The sequence below is a fragment of the Mobula hypostoma genome, chromosome 6 (assembly GCF_963921235.1).
Source record: "Mobula hypostoma chromosome 6, sMobHyp1.1, whole genome shotgun sequence".
NCBI classification, from domain to species: Eukaryota; Metazoa; Chordata; class Chondrichthyes; order Myliobatiformes; family Myliobatidae; genus Mobula; species Mobula hypostoma.
Genome location: NC_086102.1, coordinates 177,240,936 through 177,263,505, shown reverse-complemented (window position 1 = coordinate 177,263,505; position 22,570 = coordinate 177,240,936). Strand labels below are relative to the sequence as shown.

General features: G+C 40.0%; 2 protein-coding genes across 3 annotated transcripts in view; both read right to left on the bottom strand.

Moving 5' to 3' along the window:
• Positions 1–1,323: 1,323 nt before the first annotated feature.
• Positions 1,324–6,709, bottom strand: LOC134348635 (T-box brain protein 1-like). Its single transcript, XM_063052329.1, has 6 exons — positions 5,890–6,709; positions 5,197–5,351; positions 4,859–4,980; positions 4,476–4,634; positions 3,992–4,053; positions 1,324–3,552 (listed from the first exon to the last, which is right to left on the bottom strand). Exons 1-6 carry the CDS (start codon positions 6,567–6,569, stop codon positions 2,679–2,681), a joined length of 2,052 nt encoding a protein of 683 aa, XP_062908399.1. The 5' UTR covers positions 6,570–6,709; the 3' UTR covers positions 1,324–2,678.
• A 2,096-nt stretch (positions 6,710–8,805) lies between these two features.
• psmd14 (proteasome 26S subunit, non-ATPase 14) overlaps positions 8,806–22,570 on the bottom strand; it is a 98,733-nt gene continuing 84,968 nt past the window's right edge. The window contains exon 11 of one of the 2 annotated variants that reach the window (XM_063052325.1): positions 8,806–10,370. In XM_063052325.1, the coding sequence (XP_062908395.1) occupies positions 10,272–10,370 (99 nt within the window). In that variant the 3' untranslated portion in view covers positions 8,806–10,271. The remainder of the gene's footprint in view (positions 10,371–22,570) is intronic. The other variant, XM_063052324.1, reaches the window with a different exon arrangement.

Below are 22,570 nucleotides of genomic sequence, written 5' to 3'. Positions count from 1 at the left end.
AGTTTTTCTTGCCTATTTATTATGTACCAATTTTATAGCAATGTTTTTTAGTACTTACACAGTACATCGAAAAGATTTCCGTTTCGAAATGTGTCTCCTATTCAAAGTATACACCTTGCCTGGATTCGCTGATGTATTTACCCATACATCCTCAAATATTTGTGAATGTAGTGCGCTCGAAGCACAGGAATACCACATGGCGCAATTAGTTTTAAAAACGCTCATTCTTTTAAAAGTAATTCAACTTCGTATGGAACTAACTTGCGAAAACGTACATAAATACCCGATATATCGTAGATGCGCCTCATTTGTAGGGTAACTTATGAGTATCGTACCTGACATCACTTGTACATATTAGGGACTTTAATGAGCTCAACAAAATACGTGTTAAATGACGTTCCATCCAGGTGCGTTCTTAATATCCCGCTCCCGTTGCATATTTGCATCATATGCGAGTTTGTTTTCAGTGGTTGGGGGGTGGGTACTCTCGTTGCTGCACTTCATAACCAATCATAAATTCAAAATTAGTTTTTATTTAAAAAAATGCAAACAAGTCACAGCACATTTTGAGTGGTTCTTGACCAGCCTAAAGAGAAATGATTGATTCAAAAAATTCCAGAAAGTGCCCCTACCCTAATACTGCAGTATTTTAATGATTCGTCGATCATAAATGAACTATTTCAAGCTATGTCTTTCTGGGAAGAGATGCAGTAACATCTTACCCTCAAACGTAAACAAAAAAAATCAAGCAGAAGTGTTTCAAATATAGGTACGCACACAATGATTAAATTATGGACATTAATCGGTTATTAACTTACACAAATATTTGCACGCTGTTTTGCAGGGATACCTGTAAGTTTTTTTTGAGACTTTACAATTCTCAGAACACAGCATGTGTTTTCTATTGTCGGTACAATGATATCCAGGCACATTATAAATATATGGACTATATAGTTTGTTCAATATTTATGTGTTAATATATTTGAAAATTCAGAAGAAACGCTGCGGGCGATACTACTAGAGGGAAACCAGATTAACTTTTTAAAAATATATTCCTGCAAAAATGACGTTAATTTGAACACTAGCTATAGCAGAAGTTTGACATTTCAATTTGCTCGACTTACACAATACTATTTTACTCTTAGTCATCATGTATTATAATCATTTGGTGTAAACGGGAATTTAAATTCCAGTTCCAAAAATGAAAGGCTACAGCTGTCCTCGGTAAAAGACTGCGAGAAACTTGTAAATCATAGGAATGTAACGAATGAGCATTTTGATATACAAGTATAGGATTTATTATTGATTTAAATACCAAAACGAGCAATGAAAACATTTAACAGACAAAATAATTGGTATAATGTTGAATTAGTTGCCCCAAAGGAATAGAAATATTAAATTTATTTTCAAGCACCTCAGCTCCGTTTACAGATTTGCATGCTTATATCGCAACAAACTGCGAATATGATCGCTATAAACTGCGTTGGATTTGTGCCACTTAAAATAATTCCGCAAGTAAAATGTTATAACTAACTGGATTCCTGGTACAAGGTGAAATCTGGTGTACGCCGGACGTTTACAATCTTAAACTACATAGTGGATTACATGAAGCATGTAAACGCTATAGTTTCGTTATAACTAGTATCTCAACCTCGAATTAAAGGAAAGTACCTTTATTTCTAAACACAAAAATCTCTCCTTCCCAGCTATTTATTATTAAAACACGCGAGATTTAAAACTATCACAACCGTCAACCAAAAGGCACATTTCAGATTCTGCAAACATGCAATACGAAATCAAATCTCGCCGCAAAAGAAGGTGAAGGAATAAAATATTTCCAAGTCTACACGGATTCCATTCTTTTTATTAGTTTTCTTTACACATGAATGTATACAAACTGGCAAAAAAAAACAGGATCTGTGACATTCACTTCACAGACGGAACAGAATGAAAGTATATCCATATACAAGCACGATAATATCTTTACAGAATAGACAAAATTTACATATCAGCCCTGAAAAGCGTCATAGAATCACACGCCCCCTCCTATCTCACCCCAAAACCCCATTGCAAACAGATCATAATATACTCCTCGGAGGATCTCTGTCACTTGAACGACGTGGCAACTTCAGGAATTAAAACTCTAGAATCCTACGTTTCTACAAAACGAATGCATTAAAACCTATTCTATAATCTGAGCCGTCTGGAACAAATAACGCAAAACTCTACCATTTAAAATATTCTGTACATGTGATTTATATAGAACCGCTTTAACACCAACGATAAATGTTGGCCACATAGGAATTGAATCGAAGTTTCCTGTACAGAGATGATTTACATACCCAAATTTCAATTGAATTACGAAGTGGCGGGGAGGGGGAGGTCTGTATAGATGAACACACGGATTTTAAACTTCACTCATAATTATTTATCACATTTAAACACTGACGGGGTTTACAAAACACCAGTCTGTGCATCCGAGCCCGGGATTACCACCGTAAACAGGCATCATCACCACAACCAGAGAGGAAAGGGGCGTCTTTGTGCAGCAAAGCCGTTCGCTGATCAAAGAGATGGGAGCTGGTGGTGTGGGTTTTTTTTTGGCACTTCCTCGGAGAGGCGAGAGAGTTGAGGGGCGGGTGGGTCCTTCCCGCCCCGGCCAGCCCGGAGGGAGGCCTTTAGGCGTGAGAGTAGAAGCCGTAAAAGGCCATCTCCTTGGCGCAGTTCTTCTCGCAGTCTCTCGGGGTCAGCGCCTCGCTCTTGAGGGGAGACGAGCTCTCGGGGGCAGCGGCCGGGGCCGGGGCTGGGGCGGGCGGCGGTGGCGGCGGCGCGTCTGCCGAAATGCGCCGCCTCTTAGCCTGCTCGTAAATGCCCGAATCCCCGGAGTCGATGGACTTGATGGAAGACTGCGTCTCGATCCAGGCGGCATCGGGCAGATCCTTTGCTTTAGTGTCCTCGGCCCCGGCCGCTAGGGGCGAGCGATCCGCGCCGGGTCCCGCGCCCGGGCCTAGGCCCTCGGCGGCGGCCGCTGCGGCCGCGGCCGCAGCCGCCTCTTCCAGGTAGGAGTTAGTCGAGGCGCCGCGGCCCCAGGGCAGCACCGAGCTCGATTTGCACGAGTACTGCGGGCTGCGAGCACCCCAGCCCGATGGGTCGGGATAGTAGCCGAGGGGCCGGGTGCCAGCCTGCAATGGCAGAGCCTTCACCCCTACCCCGTACGACAGGATGGCGTTGCCGGCGAAGTCGGTGTCGTAGGCGGAGAAGTCGAGGCGGTTGTTAGCGGGCTGCTGGAGCGGGGTGACGAACCAGCGCTGAGGCGAGGGTGCGGCGGGTTCTTCGGCTTGCTGCGGCGAGAGCAGCCCGTTGCTGTGGGGGACGCTGCGCTCGCCACCCCCGGGCCCGCCGTGGTGGAAGCGGGCCTTGGCGTAGTTGTTGACGAACTGCTCCTGCAGGAAGGACTGGGTGACGGCGTAGCGAGTGCCCGGCACGATCTGGGAGCGCGGCGAGTCGCTCGGGGACGGGGTGAGCCGATCCACCTCGCAGCCCGTGTAGATCCTGAGGGGAAGGGGAGATGGGGGGGGGGGTGGTAAAGAGAGAATGGTGAGTTCTTGTTTTACTGGTGCTACCTCTAAACCAACTCAAACTAATCTCGCAAAGGATTTGGCTTGTTGTCCAAATCAGTAACTAAGCACCCCATGTTGATTTGGTCAGTTATCCCCGGAGCACCTTATAAAATATTTAGAAGTAGATGCGAGTCAGCCTTATGCATTCCTGGACTATTATTGCTTATTGGCATTGAAGGTAACCGCACAAATACAAAACAGATTGCATCCTTTTAGCTTAAATATTAGACGTATTCAACATTATCCAAAATAAGTTCATAAAAATAAAATGCAAATCACTTCCAAAAAAACAATAGTAACCGCAGACCCTAATATTGAGAATATCGACAGACAACAGAATAAATTCAGCAGTTTTAAATTAACAAACTTACGTGTCATAATTATCTCTGAATCCTTTGGCAAAAGGATTGTGGTCTATTTTCAACTGTGTGATCTGTTTAAAATATAAAAAAATTACATTTATATCAAGACACTAGTGACACCAGTTTCTTAGGAAACAAACTATGTGACAAAACATAAGGTATTTGTGTAAATTACGTAAAAGTAATTTTTATAGATTCGTGGGATACAGATATATAATACAGGCTTTGTTCCCCGTGAGATTTTATTCCCTGACTCAAACGATGACATTTTGTAAGTGTAAGAAGTGGAAAACTGGGTAGAATTGTTTTTGTCTTTACAATACCTCATGTACTGTTCAACATTAAGTACAGTTTAACGTTCGGCGTTTTGAGTTAAAAACACTTAAAACAGAGGGAACAGACTAAAATGGCTCATAATTATATACGTTTTTTCTCCTGAAGAGAACTATTCAGCTTTAATTTCTATACTCTGCATTCCCAGTTATCTCCTTACATCTGTATTTTGATATGCTGTAACTGCTATGAACTGCGTTTCTGGAAAGGTGAATGTTTGAACCCTGCCGGGCTGGTTAGAGTCCTCCGCTCCGTCCTCATTGACTTCAACTACGTGTAGTCTTGGCTGGTATTTATGTAAAGACTGCAGAACCACCATCTGTCGGTAAAACAACAGGCAACTGCATTACTTTCATTTCTTAAAACCCATGGCCAGTTAAGCAAAACGCTTACTTTCTCGATATTTTAGCTGCTAAACAATATTTCGTCAAAATAGCACTACTTCCCGCGGATTCAAATCTCATTTAATAAATGCTGAAATTAGCTTTAAAATAAATCTTATCACAGAGAGAACAACGAAATTGCATAAAATAAATCCATTACCTGACCGTTATTGTTTGATGCACCCTTGTTATTGGTCAGCTTTAATTTTCCAAAGGAAATCTCTTGTCTCATCCAGTGAGCACCCGTGTTTGGTGAATCTGGGTGCATATAGATCCTATTGCCTATAAAGGATTAAGAGAAACAGCCGAATAATAGGAGGCCCCTCTAATAAAAGAATAATAAGTACAACAAAACAGTAGATCTAACACGTAACAGGTCTGATTGACACTTGGGGAATAAAAGACAACTCTGGGAAGGAGTTACCAAAATAGTTCGATTGCACAATTAAGTTGTTCCAATTGCCGAACCAAAACTAAAACATTATTGGAAAAACCTGCCTTGTACATTGGTATCCGCTTTTCCACAAGGTACCCATTTTCCTCCTTGAAATCGCCAGTGATTGGGATCGGCTAGAATTATGTCAACAAAAATGTTGTAATGTGCAGTCGGATCTAAACCAGAGATGTTAAAACTCAAAAATGGAAACATCCGCCTGAAATAGAAGGATCGAGATGGAATCAAAAGAAATAAATCAGAAAGGCATTAAAAATTTAAAATATAGATGTGTTTAAGCTTGTTTATGTCAGGGCACATAGTATCAACTCACTGCATTTGACGTAGCCTTGATTCCTAAAATGCTAATACTTACAGATGCTTTTCCAAGAAGTGAAAGAGATGCTACAATAAAACCCTTTCACCGTTGTTAGAATTGCAAGTTTCTTTGCAAAAATGCATTCAAAGACTAGGTAAACAACTCTTTGAAAACAGAATAAATTTTTAAGTACTAGCAGCTGGGGACTCTTGTTCAGACTATCGGCAAATACATTACATGTACATAAATATTTCACAATTTCTATCAAAAATATCTGGCCTCTTGAAGTTCCATTTACCATTGCTTGTATTTCAAATTAATAAAAGTGATCATGTCTGTAAAAATGATTTAATTCTCGCAACTAAAATAAGTTAGTGTCCTGTCCCCGACGTGTTTTAAATACTGGTGACTTTGGCAAGAAATAAAAAGGTCCACTTACCTGCCTTGCTTGGTGATGATCATTTCCGTTTGATGCCTGTGGAATTTAAGCCACAGCGGCCTATTACATAAATACACCTGGGCTTTGCCGGGAACCAGTCCTGGTTGACCAGAAGAGAATTGATAGAAAGGTCCTCCCTGGTAGCTGTGTCCGTACTGTTGAGGATAAGGGTAACCAGTGCCCGGATAGCCTTGGGGAGAAGAATTGGACAGAATGCTATTGTAGGCTCCATTAGTGATTACAGGATGGTGAGCCATGTACCTGCTCGGACTGCTAATGGAAAAAGCAGGATGTGTTGGTCCATGCTGGCCAGTGTAAGGAAACATAGCACTGGGAGCAGCAGCCGGTTGCTGTGGTTGGCTCGATTGTGACAGGATATATCTGTCTGCCGCTGATCCATCGAAATTATGACGAATTTCAGAGACCCCGTCCAAAACAGGAGAGAGCTTGCTTCTCTGGACGTCCCCCGACGCGTCCTTGGAGTCAGGAAAATTGTCTGCCTCTGATTGATTCGTCATCCCCCTGGTAATTTTTTTCAGAGGTGAACTTCTTTCGAGGTTATCACTGGCCGAGATGATGGGATCGTGCAGAGCAAGCTCACTGTTGGGATAAGTGCTGTTCACATTCAGAAATTTCTTAGAGAGCATTATAGATGAAGATAAGCAGTGCTCCAACTGCATAGCTTTACAAGCAAGCACTTCACCCTATAGAAACCCTCAGCAACAGCTAAAACCCAACCCGCTTGAAAGCAATTCTTTAAGCACTCTCACAAAGGGCTTGTACTCGATTTTTCTCCCAAAAGCGATTGGCCAATTGACAGTTTGCAGTAGTAACGAAGGACTCACTTTTGATCTCCCCGGTTGCACAACTAATGAAACGGCTCTTGCTATTGGTTAACAGCTGACAGTAATTTAATTAGACAGACATTAATTAGGATAATCACCTGAGTCCTAATGGCAATGATGGCAAATTGCAAGATGATCTCATTTCAGAGACAGTTTGCGTGTCACTAACAAGGAACTATTCCGCGTTTTTTTGGACAGAGTGGAGTAAATTGTAAAGAACGAGGATCCACTTAAACTGTTTTGGAGTTTGATTTTACGCATTCTCATTGCCTCATCATTAGTATATCTAAAGCGAAACAGACCAGCTGAAGGATAAAAAAACTATTTTACTAAATGGAGACAATTATCCCATGCCACTTACTTGGTGTGGTACTCTTGCAAATCAGAATTGTTCATCATGTGTGCTCTGTACAGAATACTTTTGAAATGCGATAACAGTTTTTGACTTCCTTTATACATGCCGCATAAGCCAATGTTTAGGACTTGCATGAAGTGCTTTAAGGTCTATGAGGGCATCTTCTTTGACAACTTTTTACCAAATCGATGTATTTATGAATCGCAAAAGAAATCTTAAGAGCCGCGCCAGCGATTATGCTGGTTTCTAAATCATTTTGGAAAGAAGTTATTAAAAGTTACGGAAGAATCGCGATTTAAAATAAACAATTAACACAAATGAATCATAGTTTTCAATAAATGAGAAACTATGAAAATGCAAAGTTGTGAAAGAGTACGTAAATGTGAAAATCTAAAGAAATATCACAGCGACGTTCGATTTCTTTCCTTCCCCATGTCCGGTAAAATGCAGGGAGATGTAGTGCGTGCTCACGATGGCGATTTTAAGTTGCGTTTTATATATAAACTCCACCCGAGCAGTTTAGAAAACGTTGCTCAAATAGATCCGAATAATTCTTGTGTATAGTGAGGTCATCAATGGAAACACGTAGATAAATAACACTTTGCATATCTTGTTAGTTACATAGGAACCTGTAAGGTGAAGGTCCTTTAAGTATACTTCATGCATTGTCAAGCATTACATTACTTCAATTACGTTCAATACAAAGTATTATTGATAGTTTTAAATACTGGCCTTTAATTCACTTATACCAAATTTCTTATTTTAAATTACTTTAAATCCATTTTTTGGAATTTTAACTATGCAAGACAGTATTTGTTTCTGATCTTTTCGCCCAAGATAAAGTGAACGCAATCGACTGAATAACCTAATTTTGTTTGCTTTACTAAATATTATTTAAACGTTGCATTCTTTTTTTTTATCATTGTGAAAGTGAAAACCTTATAGTCGGTGAAAATGGTCTTTTAATAATTGTTCGTCGTGGAAAAAAACAGAATTCCCCCGTGATGCTCGAGCTTGAAAAGGGCCAATTATTTTTCTGTATGAAAGTGTCCGTGATAAGGTGAACAGTGACAGTTCTTAATCACTAAAAACTAAAGAACTAAAATGGTATTTGAAATTACTTTTCAGCTGCACCAGCTCCACAATGAGCGTACTGAATGTAGTACGTTCAAGTTCATAACATTATTTTTTTTTTAAAAATCAAAACTTGTCGGTTTTAAAAAACTAATGGTGATTAAAAAGTAACTAAATAGTCGATGTAGTATGGAATTCAGAATCCTTTGCCAACACACTCGACCACCCATTCTCGAAAAAGGAAAGCAATCGTAATTCCCGCGGCCCATAAATATCAGAGTTGAAATTGTCGTTTCGGGATCTTCGTCGCCATCCCTCAGCATTTCAGAATAAATAGTAGAAATCATCAGCAGCGCACCGGAATGAAATAATAAAATCTTTTGTCAATCATTATTTGCCTTTTAAAATGCTTACATTGAAATTTATGAGTGATTAAACCACAACGCTTTCCCGATTTAAGTTGGGGTACAGCAGTTCGTGAATTACAAGCAGAATTTGCTGTTTTGACTCCACATAGTTCAGAGAACTGATTATAAATAATTACTCGCGCACATTATAGTTTCTTTTGTGAGCTTTTTTCAAAATCAAAGTATTTTAATCATTGGTATAACTACCAATAAAAGCGATTGGAGGATGTGTCCACACACACGACTGGTACATTAAGATTTTCTAGATATATAATGAAATTTCATCAGTATCGGAAACAAACCTATTGCATGAATATTCGTACCATTGTCTCCAGCCCATTTCGACACATTACTGTTGCTGAGTTCCCTATCAGTACCGGGGGAGGGAGGGGTGGTTGAAAATATCCACCAGTAGGAGAGTTGAAGGCAATACTTTTTACCTCAGAGAGGCTAACACACGCCTTCATGTAAAGCATATTCAGATATTTCCAAAATCTTTTATTTTAAATACGGTCTCCAAAATTAAACTTATTATGACGAATTTCAAATACAAGACCTTAAGGATTTTCAGTGTTAAAAGCGCCGACGAGACACTCAAGTGCTCATTACATAATATGCAGAATGTCATTCTCACTGTGATTGAATAATTTTACCACGGCGCCAAAACCTTCGATATGCCGATATCCACTGCACCATATTATAAATAAGTTTATATCCTTTCCGTAAATGCATTTCAATTAAATTGCGATGTTTGCTCTTTATTCCAATAAACTATTTATGTTAATATCTGAATAATTGTTTAAAGTATGCAAGATACCGCAAATACCAAATGCGTCAGATGTGTAACTCCAATATACATGTAGATGGTTTTAGACTCTTTATTCCCGCTGATGCAAATCATCAACCCATTACAAATAAATGATAGGAACGTTTTTTTTTAATATTATCTGTGATGAGTATAGAGCTTAGTAGTTTAAAACTGCCAGTCATTGCAAGTTATGGCTGGATTGTATCAAGGTTAATCAAAACATAACATTCTCAAAAAAATCTTGTGCACCTCTTATTCATGAATTAGTGGGTTAATGTACCTTAACGTTTTCTGTGCCAAGCAGTTGGTTGAGAAATGTCATTCTTCACATACGAGATTCTAGTTTGACCTTAGCATCTGCCATATTCACAGCTACGACCCTAGAGGTGTTAGACATGTGCTACCTCTGCAGCACTAAACAACTCTTAATAAACAAGGATGAGAACATCTAACTGATTTTATCTAGCCGAGATTTTAAAAATCCTGCAACGTATCATGTTGAGATCTTCATGATAAATGATAAAACCATTTTTAAGGTAGCACAAATCTGTTTTATGTGACAATAGGAAGTCACATAACAAAGACAGATCCAACTTATTTTATTGACAGTCTGAGATCTAACAATAATATACAAAATGTGTGCAAATACCAAAATCAAACTTGGCCACTCGTTTAAACTTTAAAAAAAGAAAAACAAACTGTATTTGTCCTGACAAATGATTCAAAAACAACAAAGGCATGTACTGCATGGTTGCTCTCAGCTCAGGATGTAATGATGTTGGAAGTCTCTTGTTTTTAAGTAGTCTTCAGCAGCCTCAGCATTACCGAAATTTGAAGAGAAACTGCACACTAAAAAAACAGAATGCCTTAATATCTTATAACATTACAGTTCACTATTTAAATACAACTGTATCCAACATTGCTGCTAAGCACTGTACAATATTTGAAGTCATTACAACATCCACATGCTCTTCCAAATGGCGTTTTGGATCCTAAAAGACAAAAAAAGCGAGCTGTTAACAAAAAAAATCTCCAAGCAAGGTAGTAACTTTGTAAAAATGTCATTTTTTTTTTCTAGATTATCACAAGCTGTGGACACAATAACCAGACCATTATTGTTTTTATTTTCCAGCAAGATGTTAGTCCAGTTTTGTACCACAGGGAAGTGTCTTACAGCTTTAACAACAGTAATTACAAAGTATTGAAAGAGATACTTTAACTGAAAAATTATATTATAAAGGGAAATAGTTTGTGAACATTTTTAATTTCCCCTGGTCTCCAAAATACATCTCAAACAACAGTGCAGAGAAGGAATCCAGGTGGTAGTTCCCAGAAAAATAGATTAATTATACCTGTAATTTAGAATTCAATGAAAGGAGACAGTTTTATTTTTCTTACAGAAAAAAATGTTTTAGTGAAATTATGGAGCAATCAATTTTATTAACTTCCCTATTTCTCAATAACATTCAAAGTGCACAGAACTAAAATTCACATAGTAAGTTAATGAATAGTGGTAAGGTGTACATAACATTTCATTTTTTAAAAAATTGAAGAAGCATTTCTAAGATAGTGTCTTCATGTAGAGTGCAATTTTTTTTAAAAATTTAACTATTTTAAAAAAAGATGATGACATGTTTATGTGATCCATATTCAGTCATTATGCTCTAGCTGTTCAATCACCAGAAAAATATAATTTTTCATTTGAATTTATTTCACAGGCATGGCCAACATTTTAACACCAAACCGGGATTGTAATTTTCCAGAGCTCCAACAAATCTGTTGTTGTTCATATCCAGATACAGCCCAGCTGAACACCTTGCCATGAGACAGATTCCTTGGCCCTGGAAGCTCAATCCACAGAGAATCCAGGTTTAAGTCCAGATGCTGAGGCTCCATTAGACACCCCCATTTACCTGGTGTGGCAGCCCACTCTTCTTCAGGACTTTCACTCAACTTACCTTACTGAATCCACTCCATGTCTAACAGGTCTGCTCAGAAGAAATCACTTACCTTCCAGTCTAGATGGGTCACTATAGGACTCTCAGGACTGTCCAGACACAGCCACTGAGCTCAAAAGCTGGTAAGAAGACTGGGCTGCAGGTGAGACCGAAACAGCATGGGTTCAAATTTCCCCTCCCCACTAATGTCCACGCCACTGAGAACAAAGTAGTTGATGTAAGAGCAAGAATGGCCTACCAAGGAGAATTGAGGGACTGATGTGTGCTATGTCTCACTGAAACGTGTTGTACACCTGTTTCACCTGACTGTTCCATAAAACCTGGGGGCTTCTCAATTCACTGGAGCACATGGTATCCAGTTAAAGGTAGAGTAGTCTGTTTCTAAATCAACACCTCATGGTGTGCGGATGTGATGGTCCTGGCAACTTCCTGCTCACCCAGCTTGGAACACCTAACAGTGAAATGTTACCCATACTACATGCCATGAGAGTTCACGTCAGCTATCCTGATGCTAGTCTACATCCTCCCCCTACCTAGGCAGACATGAAACATGCACTCAAAGAACTATAATTCTTAGTCAACAGCCTTGAAACAGGATACCCTGAGGCTCTATACGTCACTGCAGGTGACTTCAACCTGGCCGACATCAAGTGCAAAATACTACCAGCATGTGTCCTGTCCCACCAGTGGTCCAAACACTCTTGACTATTATATTTACAAGATAAGCATATTGGTGAGAGTCCAGTGTGGCAGGAATGGAGTTTTTGATATGTGCCATTACCAGCCATTCAAAACACTTCATGTTGTTCGGTGTCAGCGCCATTGAGCAAAATGTTCAGTTTAGTTCTGAAAGTGTAGAGTTCTTTGGTACAGGGATGATGGTGGCTGATTTGAAGCATGTGGAGACAGCAACCTGGATGAGTGAAGTGTTGAAGATGCCCGTGAAGATGTCAGTGAGCTGGTGTGTACACTCCCTGAGTATTTGGCCTGGGATGTCGACTCTCTGCAGAGTCCTTCTCACATCTACTGCTGTTGCAGACATTAGCTGTCACCTCAAAGGGAGGTGGCTTTTGTGACCTGTGTTGTGTTGCATGCCTTGAGGCATGCGTAAAAATTGTTTTATGCATCACTGAGCCTCAGGGAGGGAGGTGTCAGTGGTACAGTCATTACTGGCACCCCTGTTTTCCCTTGCATAGTCAGTAATGCCCTTGATGCCCAGCCACGTAAGCCGGGGATCATTATCAGCTAGATGTTCCTGATTTTTTTGTGTGTAGGGGGTCTTTACCCTTGATGCACAAGATGAGATTTCTCCTGGCTGCTCTGTGAGCTGTTCTGTCTCCAGACTTAAAGGCAGCAGCGTCCCAGGCTTTCAGTACAGAGTGCACCTCTGCGTTCAGCCAGCGCTTCTTTCCTTGCCACATGATTCCAACTCTGCATGCCTGCCTATCTCCGGTAACCTTTCACCACCTTGTAGAGCAAAATTTATCCACCTTTGCCTTAAAAATATTCAGAGTATATATATATTGCCCTTTGAGAAAATCCTTCTTGACCTCAAGGGAAGAAAAATCTATCCTAAATGAGTGAGACCTTATATTGAAAGAGTGATTACTATTTCTAAATGTGTTCACAAAGAAGCATTCTCTCCACATCCACCTTGACAAGGCTCTGCAGGGTGTTATCTATTTAAATAAATCTGCCTCTTGCCCTATTAAATGTCAGTGAATATAAGTCTCACATAATCCATCTTTGCTCACAAGACAATCTGCTCCTTCTGAAACATTTCTGAGTTGCTTCCAGTGCTTTAACACTCTTCCTTAAATAAAGAGATCAATGTTGTACACAGATCTCTGGATGGTGAACATAATTGAAGAACAACCCCTTTATTTGTTTTGATTTACCAAAGTATTAAAAGATTAAATTGTTAGCATTCCTGATTATTTGCATCCTACCCTTCTATAAATCTAGCATTTGCACACCCATATCCCTATGCCTTACAAAACTTTGTATTCAAACTGATTAGAACATATACTTTTCTTGCTCTTTACAGTGAAAATGTACATTTGCATTTTCCCACACAATGTATTCTATTTGCCTGATCTTTGCCCATTCACTTAACCAATCTATATACCTCAATATCCTTATGTCCTACTTGTAACATATTTTCTTACCTATCTCATTATCAGGAAATTTAGCAACCATACCTCCATATCTCCTAGTGGCTTTGCTTTACATATTGTCTTCTAAAACTGTAACGTGCCTTGTGACATCTTAATATGTTGTCACTGTTCCCTTTCACCAAAAACCCTGGAGGTCTTGAAAGGATTCCTGTGGCAATATACTTGCAAGTTTTCTCCTGACATCTTCATTGTTTTGATATCCTTTAGTGTGGAAACTAGAATTTCAACAATGTAAATTTAACCATACTTCCCTATATTTGCATTTTATCCCTCTAAAAACATAGCTTAATGCCTATTATATCCTTTATCACTTTTGTTGCCATTGTTACTGATTTAAGATTCAGTCTTCCCACCTGAGTTTCCATTAAGATACCTTATCTTTCATATCAGCTTGCACTTCATCTCACTTGCCATTTATCCATTTACTCCATATACTCATTTTTATATTTTGGAGTATTCTCTCCATGGGGGTGGTAATAGGGACAAGCTCCCACGACCTATTTATTAAATGTTCCCAATGGCATGCACCTCAAATAGCCTCTGATAACCAGCCAGCTCCTGGCCTTCACATGTGGCAGAACTACGCCCGGCGGAACTGTTTCTCTGACAGGAGAAGGGGCAAAGGTGGGCTACTGACGCCTTAAAGCCAGTTGCTTCGGGCAGATGGGGCTCATTAGCCATGGTTGGCAGCTCAGCTAGAAGAAGAAAAACTCTGATCTCAAACCTCTGCTGCCTTGAGGCTATACCCACTCATGGGGAAGGCTTCAGGTGTAAACCCCGAATGAAAAATCCAGAGCTGGAGTCCCTAAGGCAGTCCCACATTGAGTTAAATGCTAACTGGCAAATCATGTGACGCTGCTGGTACCAAACTGTATTGGTCTCTGCTGTTCCTTTGAGTTCATCAGATGCGTGGAGAGGGGGAGCTTGCTACATGGGCAACAGCTTTCTCTCCATATTGTACTACCCAGGATGCGAACCTAGACAGCTACGACGCAGTATCCATGGTCAATTCTGACGGACGGAGGCCCTCACTCTCCATATTATTAGTTCTACCCACAAAATTTCATACATTCTACAACACTAAAAACTGCAGGCTGCAGGCTTTCATCAACCAGTGCCTGCGAAGAATCCTAAACATTAGATGGGCTGACAAAGTAACCAACCAGATACTGTGGGAAAGCACCAACCAGGAATCCATACAGATACAAAAAGTAAATGGAAATGGAGGAGGATTGGCCACACCTTGAGGAAGTGGCAACATCAACATCACTGGGCAGGTATTAAAATGGAATATCCAAAAGAACACATGGAGGAGAGACATCAAGGCTGAAATGAGATGATGAGGACATTCCTAGCCTACCTTGAGAAACTGGCTCAGAAAAGAGTATGATGAAAATGGGAGGTCATCAATGGCTTATGCTCTTATGGAAGCTAAGGACCAGGACTAAGACAACATCAGAACACTATACCTCAAAAATGATCATATCATTTATTAAATTATTTACAGAAATAGTGAAGGACAATATGATTTCTGTTGGTCTCCAGGTACAGCAAAGTGCTAAATCCATCAAACAATCCATTCTAATTTGCCCGCAGACTCTACCCACCTTGATCTTTGTTACAAGTAACTAGTACCTTACTGAAGGCATTAAGAAAGTTAAGTGGTACTTACTACACTGCCCTCGGCCCCATTTACATCATTGAAATAATTGAGATAAAATATTTTTAAACCCAGTATCTTTCCACCACTGCATTTAAGACAATTAATGAAGAATTTCCTAAAAAACAAAAGGAAAAACTGCAGACACGAGAAATCTAAAATAAAATCAGAAAATGCTGAAAAGACACATGGTCACACAGCATCTCAGAAAAGAGAAACAGTGAATGGTTTAGGTCTGACACCCTTTGTCAGAACTGGAAGTTCTTTAAGGGTTTTCTCAATTACCTGGATCCCATCTGAAAATAGAATTTACAGCTGCGGGTCATTAGTCCATATAGTTTACTAAGTATCTGGGAAAAAAAGTGCTACAAAGGCTGAGCTTGTTAGGCTGCATTTGTGGAGAAAAGACAATATTTTCTGTCAACAATCTTTCAATGGAACTTTTGTTTCTTCTCCGCAGAAATTTTCTGATCAGCTGAGTATTTTTACTATTTTCTATTTTATTCCTTTTATGATTGTCACATCTGTAAAATGCTGAACATGCTGAAAACACTCAAGTCAGGCTTTATATGTGGAAAGAGAAACAAAGTGAAAATTTCAGGTCAAATATTCATGGTCATAATTAGGAATGATAAGAAAATAGGTTACTTTTGCAGTAAGGGTGGTGAAGGAATTGTGAACAAAACGAGGGAATAAGACAAAAGTGATTCAGTTGAGAGGCTTATGGGGTCAGTTAGAGAGATATGAATTCATAAGCTTATGAAGGAACACAGAAATATGATATGAGAGAATTTACTCAGCTAGATCGATAGGAAATCCCCAGCAGGAGACACAAGAGGTTGTAGATGCTGGAATCATAAGCAACAAACAATTTGCTGGAAGAGCTCAGTAGGTCAAGCAGCATCTGTGGGAGTATAGGAACTGCTGACATCTTGGTTGATGTAGTGTTTTAATCCAAAATGTTGAAAATTCCTTTCCTCTCAGAGATGCTGCTCAAGCTGCTGAGTTCTTCTAGCATATTGTCTGGAAGTCCCTAGCAGGTCAGGCTATATTAAAGAAGAAAGAAAAGCTGGGCCAATATTATAGGTGGATGACCAAAAACAGAAGTGGTTCATGGAAGAAAGTTAAAGTTGTAGAATTTGATATTGAGTCTATAAGGCTACAATGAAACCAAACAGAGGAGGAGCTATTCTTCAAGCTTACAATGGATTTTGCAATAGCAGTGCTGAATGGAGAATGAAGTGTCAAGCTGCAAGAAACGCAAACTCTCCCCTGTAAGCTGAATTCAGGAGCTCTGTAAAGTAATCATCTAATCTAGAATGTAGAACACACATGTACAACACAGTATGGGCCCTTCAGCCCACCATGTTGTGTTTTGCATCTCCAATGTAGAGAAGACCACACTGTCAGCAATGAACACAGTACATTAAATTTGAACAGGTCTTAGATTCAAGATTGTTTATTGTCATTCTTCAGTACACGAGTGTAAAGGAGGACGAAATGATTATTGCTCTGGATCCAGTGGAGCATTAATAAAACACAATAAGCATGAAGAACATAAAAAAAACAAAAAACAATATAAATATAGAAGCAATCTTATAAAACACAATGTACAACTGACTGTGGATCGATTAGCTTGTATACATAGACACTGTATTCACATAAAGTGACAGCAAGGGCCGGAATGGCTGATGAGTATGTCGTGGCGGGGTGGGTTAATGGGTGAAGGTATTGATCAGCCTGATGAATTGGTGGAAGTAACTGTTTCTGAGCCCATGGTCTTCGTGTGGATGCTCTTTCCTGATGGGAGTGGGATGAACAGTCCATGAGCAGGGTGGGTTGCTGGCCTTTTTCTGGCGCCTTTCTGTATATATGACCTTGATGGCAGGTAGGCTAGCTCCTATCCACTGCAGCAGTTTCTATATTACACAGTTTTGCAGCATGTTACGATGCTCACAACTGCGCATCTGTAAAATGTGATTATTGATGAGCATAGTTCAGCTCTTTGCAGCCTCCTCAGATGGTTAATTTCTCAGAACTTAGGTTAAGGTTAAGTGTGGAGTAATGCCTCCACACTTGTTGAGCTTACATACTGGCAGAAAGCAGCAGAATATATGATGTAAAACTTCTTTCTGCCTTTGCATTGCCAATTTACGTTGGAACAGGAGTCATAGAGTCAAGGAGCAACACACGTGGATACAGACCCTTCAGTCCTTGCCAACCACAGTGCCCACCCAGCTAGTCCCAATTCAGCCCATGTTCCTCCAAGCCCTTTCTCTGCATGTAACTATACAAGTGCTTCTTAAATGACAGTATTGCACTTACCTCAAACATTTCTACTGGCAGCTCATTCAAATACTCACCACCCTCTGCATGAAAATGTCCCCTTCAGATCCCTTTCAAATCTTTCCCTTTTCAACATAACTCTGGGCCCCCCAGAGTTTAGACTTCCCTATCCGGGGAAAGGACTGCTCCTTCTCACATTATCTCTGTGTTATGTCATTTTAAACATTTCTCTAAGGTTACTCCTCATTCCCCACGTTCCAAAGAATAAAGACCAAGCCTAGACAACCTCTCCCTATAACTCAGGCCCTCCAGTCCTGTCAACATCCTCATAAATCTTGTCTGCACTCTTTCCAGTTTAACTTATAACAGGGTAACCAAAACTGTACAGTGCTCTGAGTGCAACCTCATTAATGACCTATACAACTGCAACATAATGTCCCAACTCCTACATTCAGTACCCGTCTGATAAAGGTCAGCGCGCTAAATGCCTTTTTAACCACTGTCTACCCTTGATGCTGTTTTCACTGAACGATGTATATGAACTCCTATTCCATTATAGACTCCCCAGTGCCCTACCATTCACAGTGTAAGCCTACACTTGTTTGACTTTCCAAAACACATTAGCGCACAATAATCTGTATTGAATTTCCTTTGCCACACCTTAGCTCACTTCCCTAACTGATCAGGATCCATTTATAATCTATGATAATCTTCTATAATATCATGACCTAATCTCATGTCAATCACAAACTTACTGATCAAATCTTGTCAATTAACATCAGTTACTTTCTCTTTCTAGCTACCCTTATGTTATAGAACCTCCTGGGATTTTCCTTAACCAAATCCATCTCATACCCTCTTTCTCAACTTTTTTATAGCCAAGGGATTCACTTGATCCTGACCTCCTAAATCCAATGTATAGTTCCTCCTTTCTTTTTTGACCAGACCCTCAATGCCTCTCGTCAAGGTTCCCTGAATTTGCCAGGTTTACCTTTCATCATAACAGGAACATGTTGCTCTTCATCACTTGCTATCACAGTTTTAAAAGCCTCCCACTTACCATTCATTCCTTTCCCATCAAACAGACTCACCGAATCTGCTAGATCCGGTCTAAATTCCCCAAAATTAACCCATGCTACAGTTCAGGACCCTAATCTTTTCACCTGCCCTTCATAAATATCATAAAACTAATAGAATTATCATCATTAGAGCCAAAGAGTTCCTGACTGCCACTTCAGTTACTTGCCCTGCCTCTTCCCTAAGAAGAGCTCCAGTATTGCGCCCCCTAAATAAGGCCCTCTATGTACAGTGCCTATAGAAAGTATTCACCCCCCTTGGAAGTTTTCATGTTTTATTGTTTTACAACGTTCAATCACAGTGGATTTAATTTGGCTTTTTTGACATTGATCAAAAGAAAAAGAAACTCTTGTGTCAAAGTGAAAACAGATCTCAACAGAGTGCTCTAAATTAATTAAATAAAAAACACAAAATAATTGATTGCAAAGTTTCACCCCTCCTCCCAACCCACCCCACCCCACCTTGAATACAAAACACCAAATCATCACTGATGCATCCAATTGGTTTTAGAACTCACAAAATTAGTTAAATGGATATCTGTGTTTGGAGGCCTGCATGCAGTCAGTGTTTCAATTGACTATAGTAAAAATACACCTGTATCTGGAAGGTCCAACTGCTGGTGAGTCAGCATCCTGGCAAGAACTATCGCATGAAGACAAAAGAACACCCCTAGAACGTCCACAAAAAGGTTATTGAATAGCACAAGTCAGGAGACAGATACAAGAAAAATTCCAAGTCACTGAATGTCCCTTGGAGTACAATCAAGTCAATCATCTAGAAATGGAATGACTATGGCACAGCTGTAAATCTGCCGAGAGCAGGCCATCCTCAGAAACTCAGTGACCCTGCAAGGGGACTAGTGAGGGAGGCCACCAAGACCTATGACAACTCTGGAAGAGTTACAAGCTTAGTGGCTGGGATAGGAGAGACTACACATACAAAAACTGTTGCCCAGGAGCTTCACCAGTCACAGTTTTATGGTACAGTGGCAAAGAGAAAGCCACTGCCGGAAAAAAAATTCACATGAAATCTTGGCTACTTTTCCAGAAGGCACACTACAGACTCTGAAGTCAGCTGGAAGCAGGTTCTATGGTCTGATGAAAACAAAATTGAGCGTTTTGGCCATCAGACTGAACGCTATGTTTGGTGTAAGCCAAACACTACACATCATTGAAAACACACCATTCCTATCATGAAGCATGGTGGTGGCTGCATCAAGCTGTGGGGAAGTTTCACTGTAGCAGGCCCTGGAAGGCTTGTGAAAGTAAAAGATAAAATGGATGCAGCAAAATACAGGGAAAGCCTGGAGGAAAACCTGATGCAGTCTACAAGAGAAATAAAACTTGGGAGAAGATTTGTTTTCCAGCAAAATAATATCCCTAAGCATAAAGCCAAAGCTACAAAAACAACAAAGTTAATGTCCTGCAGTGGCCAAGTCAGAGTCCAGATCTCAATCCACTTAAGAATTTGTGGCTGGACTTGAAAAGGGCTATTCACACACAATCACTAGGCATTCTGACAGAGTTTGAGCAGTCTTGTAAAGAAGAATGGGGAAAAATTACAGCGTCCAGATGTCCAAAGCTGATAGAGATCTATCCACACAGACTCAAGGTGCATCTACTAAATACTGACTTAAGGGTGAATCTTTATTCAATCAATTATTTTGTGTTTTATTTTTGTAATTAATTTAGATCACTTTGTAGAGATCTGTTTTCACTTTGATACGAGTCCTTTTCTGTTGATCAGTGTCAAAAAAAAAGCCAAATTAAATCCAGTGGTTCAATATTGTAAGACAATAAAACATGAAAACTTCCAAGGGGGGGTGAATGCTTTTTAAAGGCACTGTATTGACTCAGGAGACTTGCTGGATAAATTTGACAAATTCCACCCCCTTCAGGCCTTTTACACTGAGTGGTCCAGTCAACACCAGGAAGAACATCTCCTATTGAAACAAGGCAACCTACATCAAATGCTGGAGGAACTCAGCAGGCCAGACAGCATCTATGGAAAAGAGTTAACTGTCAATGTTTTGGGCCAAGACCCTCATCAGGACTGGATCTAGCAGAGATTGATCGGGTGAGTCTGTCTGAAGGGAAAGGAATGAATGGCAAGTGGAAGGCTTTTAAAATTGTGATAGCAAGTGTCCAAGAGCAACATGTTCCTGTTATGATGAAGGGTAAACCTGGCAAGTTCAGGGAACCTTGACTGACAAGAGGTATTGAAGCTCTGGTCAAAGAAGGAACTATAGAATGGTGCTAGAAAGTTGGTGAACCCTGTACAATTTTCTCTATTTCTGCATAAATATGACCGAAAATGTGGTCAGATCTTCATGCAAGTCTGAAAACTAGATAAAGGGAGCCCAATTAAATAAATAACACAAAAAACATTATACTTGCTCATTTATTTATTGTGAAAAATGATCTAATATTACATGTATTTATTGGAAAAAGTATGTCAACCTTTACTTTCAGTAAATAGTGTGACCACCCCCCCTCGCCCCACCGTACAGCAATAACTTCAACCAAACATTTCCGACAACCACTAATCAGACCTGCACATCAGCTTGGAGAAATTTTAGTCCATTTCTCCTTACAAAACTGCTTCAACTCTAGGATGTTGGTGGGCTCCCCTGCATGAACTGCTTGCTTCAGGTCCCTGCACAACATTTCTATAGGATTAAGGTCAGGACTTTGACTCGGCCATTCCAAAACACAAATTTTCATCATTTTACACCATTCTGTTGTTGATTTACCTTTCAAAGGTGCAACTTAATGTCACAGAAATGTATGCAATATACGAAGTGCTTTTGAGGCATTTGCCTTCATCTTTCTGATCATTGTCTTGTTGCATTATCCAACTTCTATTAAGCTTCAGGTGATGGACTGCTACCCTGACAATCTCTTCTGAAATGTTTTAATATACTTTTGAACTCATTGTTCCCTCAACAACTGCAGGCGGTCTAGGCACTGAGGCAGCAAAGCAGCCCCAAAACATGATGCTCCCTCCACCATGCTTCACAGTTGGGATGAGGTTTTGGTGTTGGTGTGCAGGGCCCTTTTTCCTCCAAACATAGCAATGTGCAGTTCTGCCAAAAAGTTCATCTTTTGTCTCATCTGTCCACGGAACATCATCCCAAAAGCATTGGGGAACATCCAGGTGGTCTTTTTGCAAACTTGAGATGTGCAGCAATATTTTTTTTGGAGAGCAGTTGATTCCTCCATGGTGTTCTTCCAGGAACACCATTCTTGTTCTGTTTTTCTTATAGTGGAATATGAACAGAGACTTTAGCAAGTTGTAGAGATTTCTGCAGGTATTTTGCAGTTCCTCTTGGGTTCTTTTTCACTTCCTTCAGCATTGCATGTCGTGCTCTTGGTGTGATTTTTACAGGATGCCCACTCCTAGGAAGAGTAGCAACAGTATTGAATTTCTTCCAATTGTAGACAATTTCTCTTACCGTGGACTGATGAACACTCAGGTCTTTAGAAATGCTTTTGAAGTCTTTTCCAACTTCCTGCATCTCTACAATTCTTCTAAGGTCCTCTGAAAGTTGTTTTAATCGAGGCATGGTGCACATGAACAGATCTTTCTTGAGAAGAACATGCTCTGTCAGTAACCTGACTTTGTGTGTCTTTTTTTTAATATATATAGAGATAGATAGATAGATAGAGAGAGAGAGAGAGAGAGAGAGAGAGAGAGAGAGAGAGAGAGAGAGAGAGAGAGAGAGAGAGAGAGAGAGAGAGAGAGAGAGAGAGAGAGAGAGAGAGAGAGAGATAGAGAGATAGAGAGATAGAGATAGAGATAGAGAGAGAGAGAGAGAGATAGATAGATAGATAGATAGATAGATAGATAGAGATAGAGAGATAGAGAGAGAGAGAGAGAGATAGAGAGGCACCTCTCCAATCCACACCTCCAATCTCATATCATTGATTGGAACACCTGACTCCAAATAACTTTTGTAAAAGGCATTGCCCCAGAGGTTCACATACTTTATCCAACAAATACATGTAATATTGGATCAATTTTCCTCAATAAGT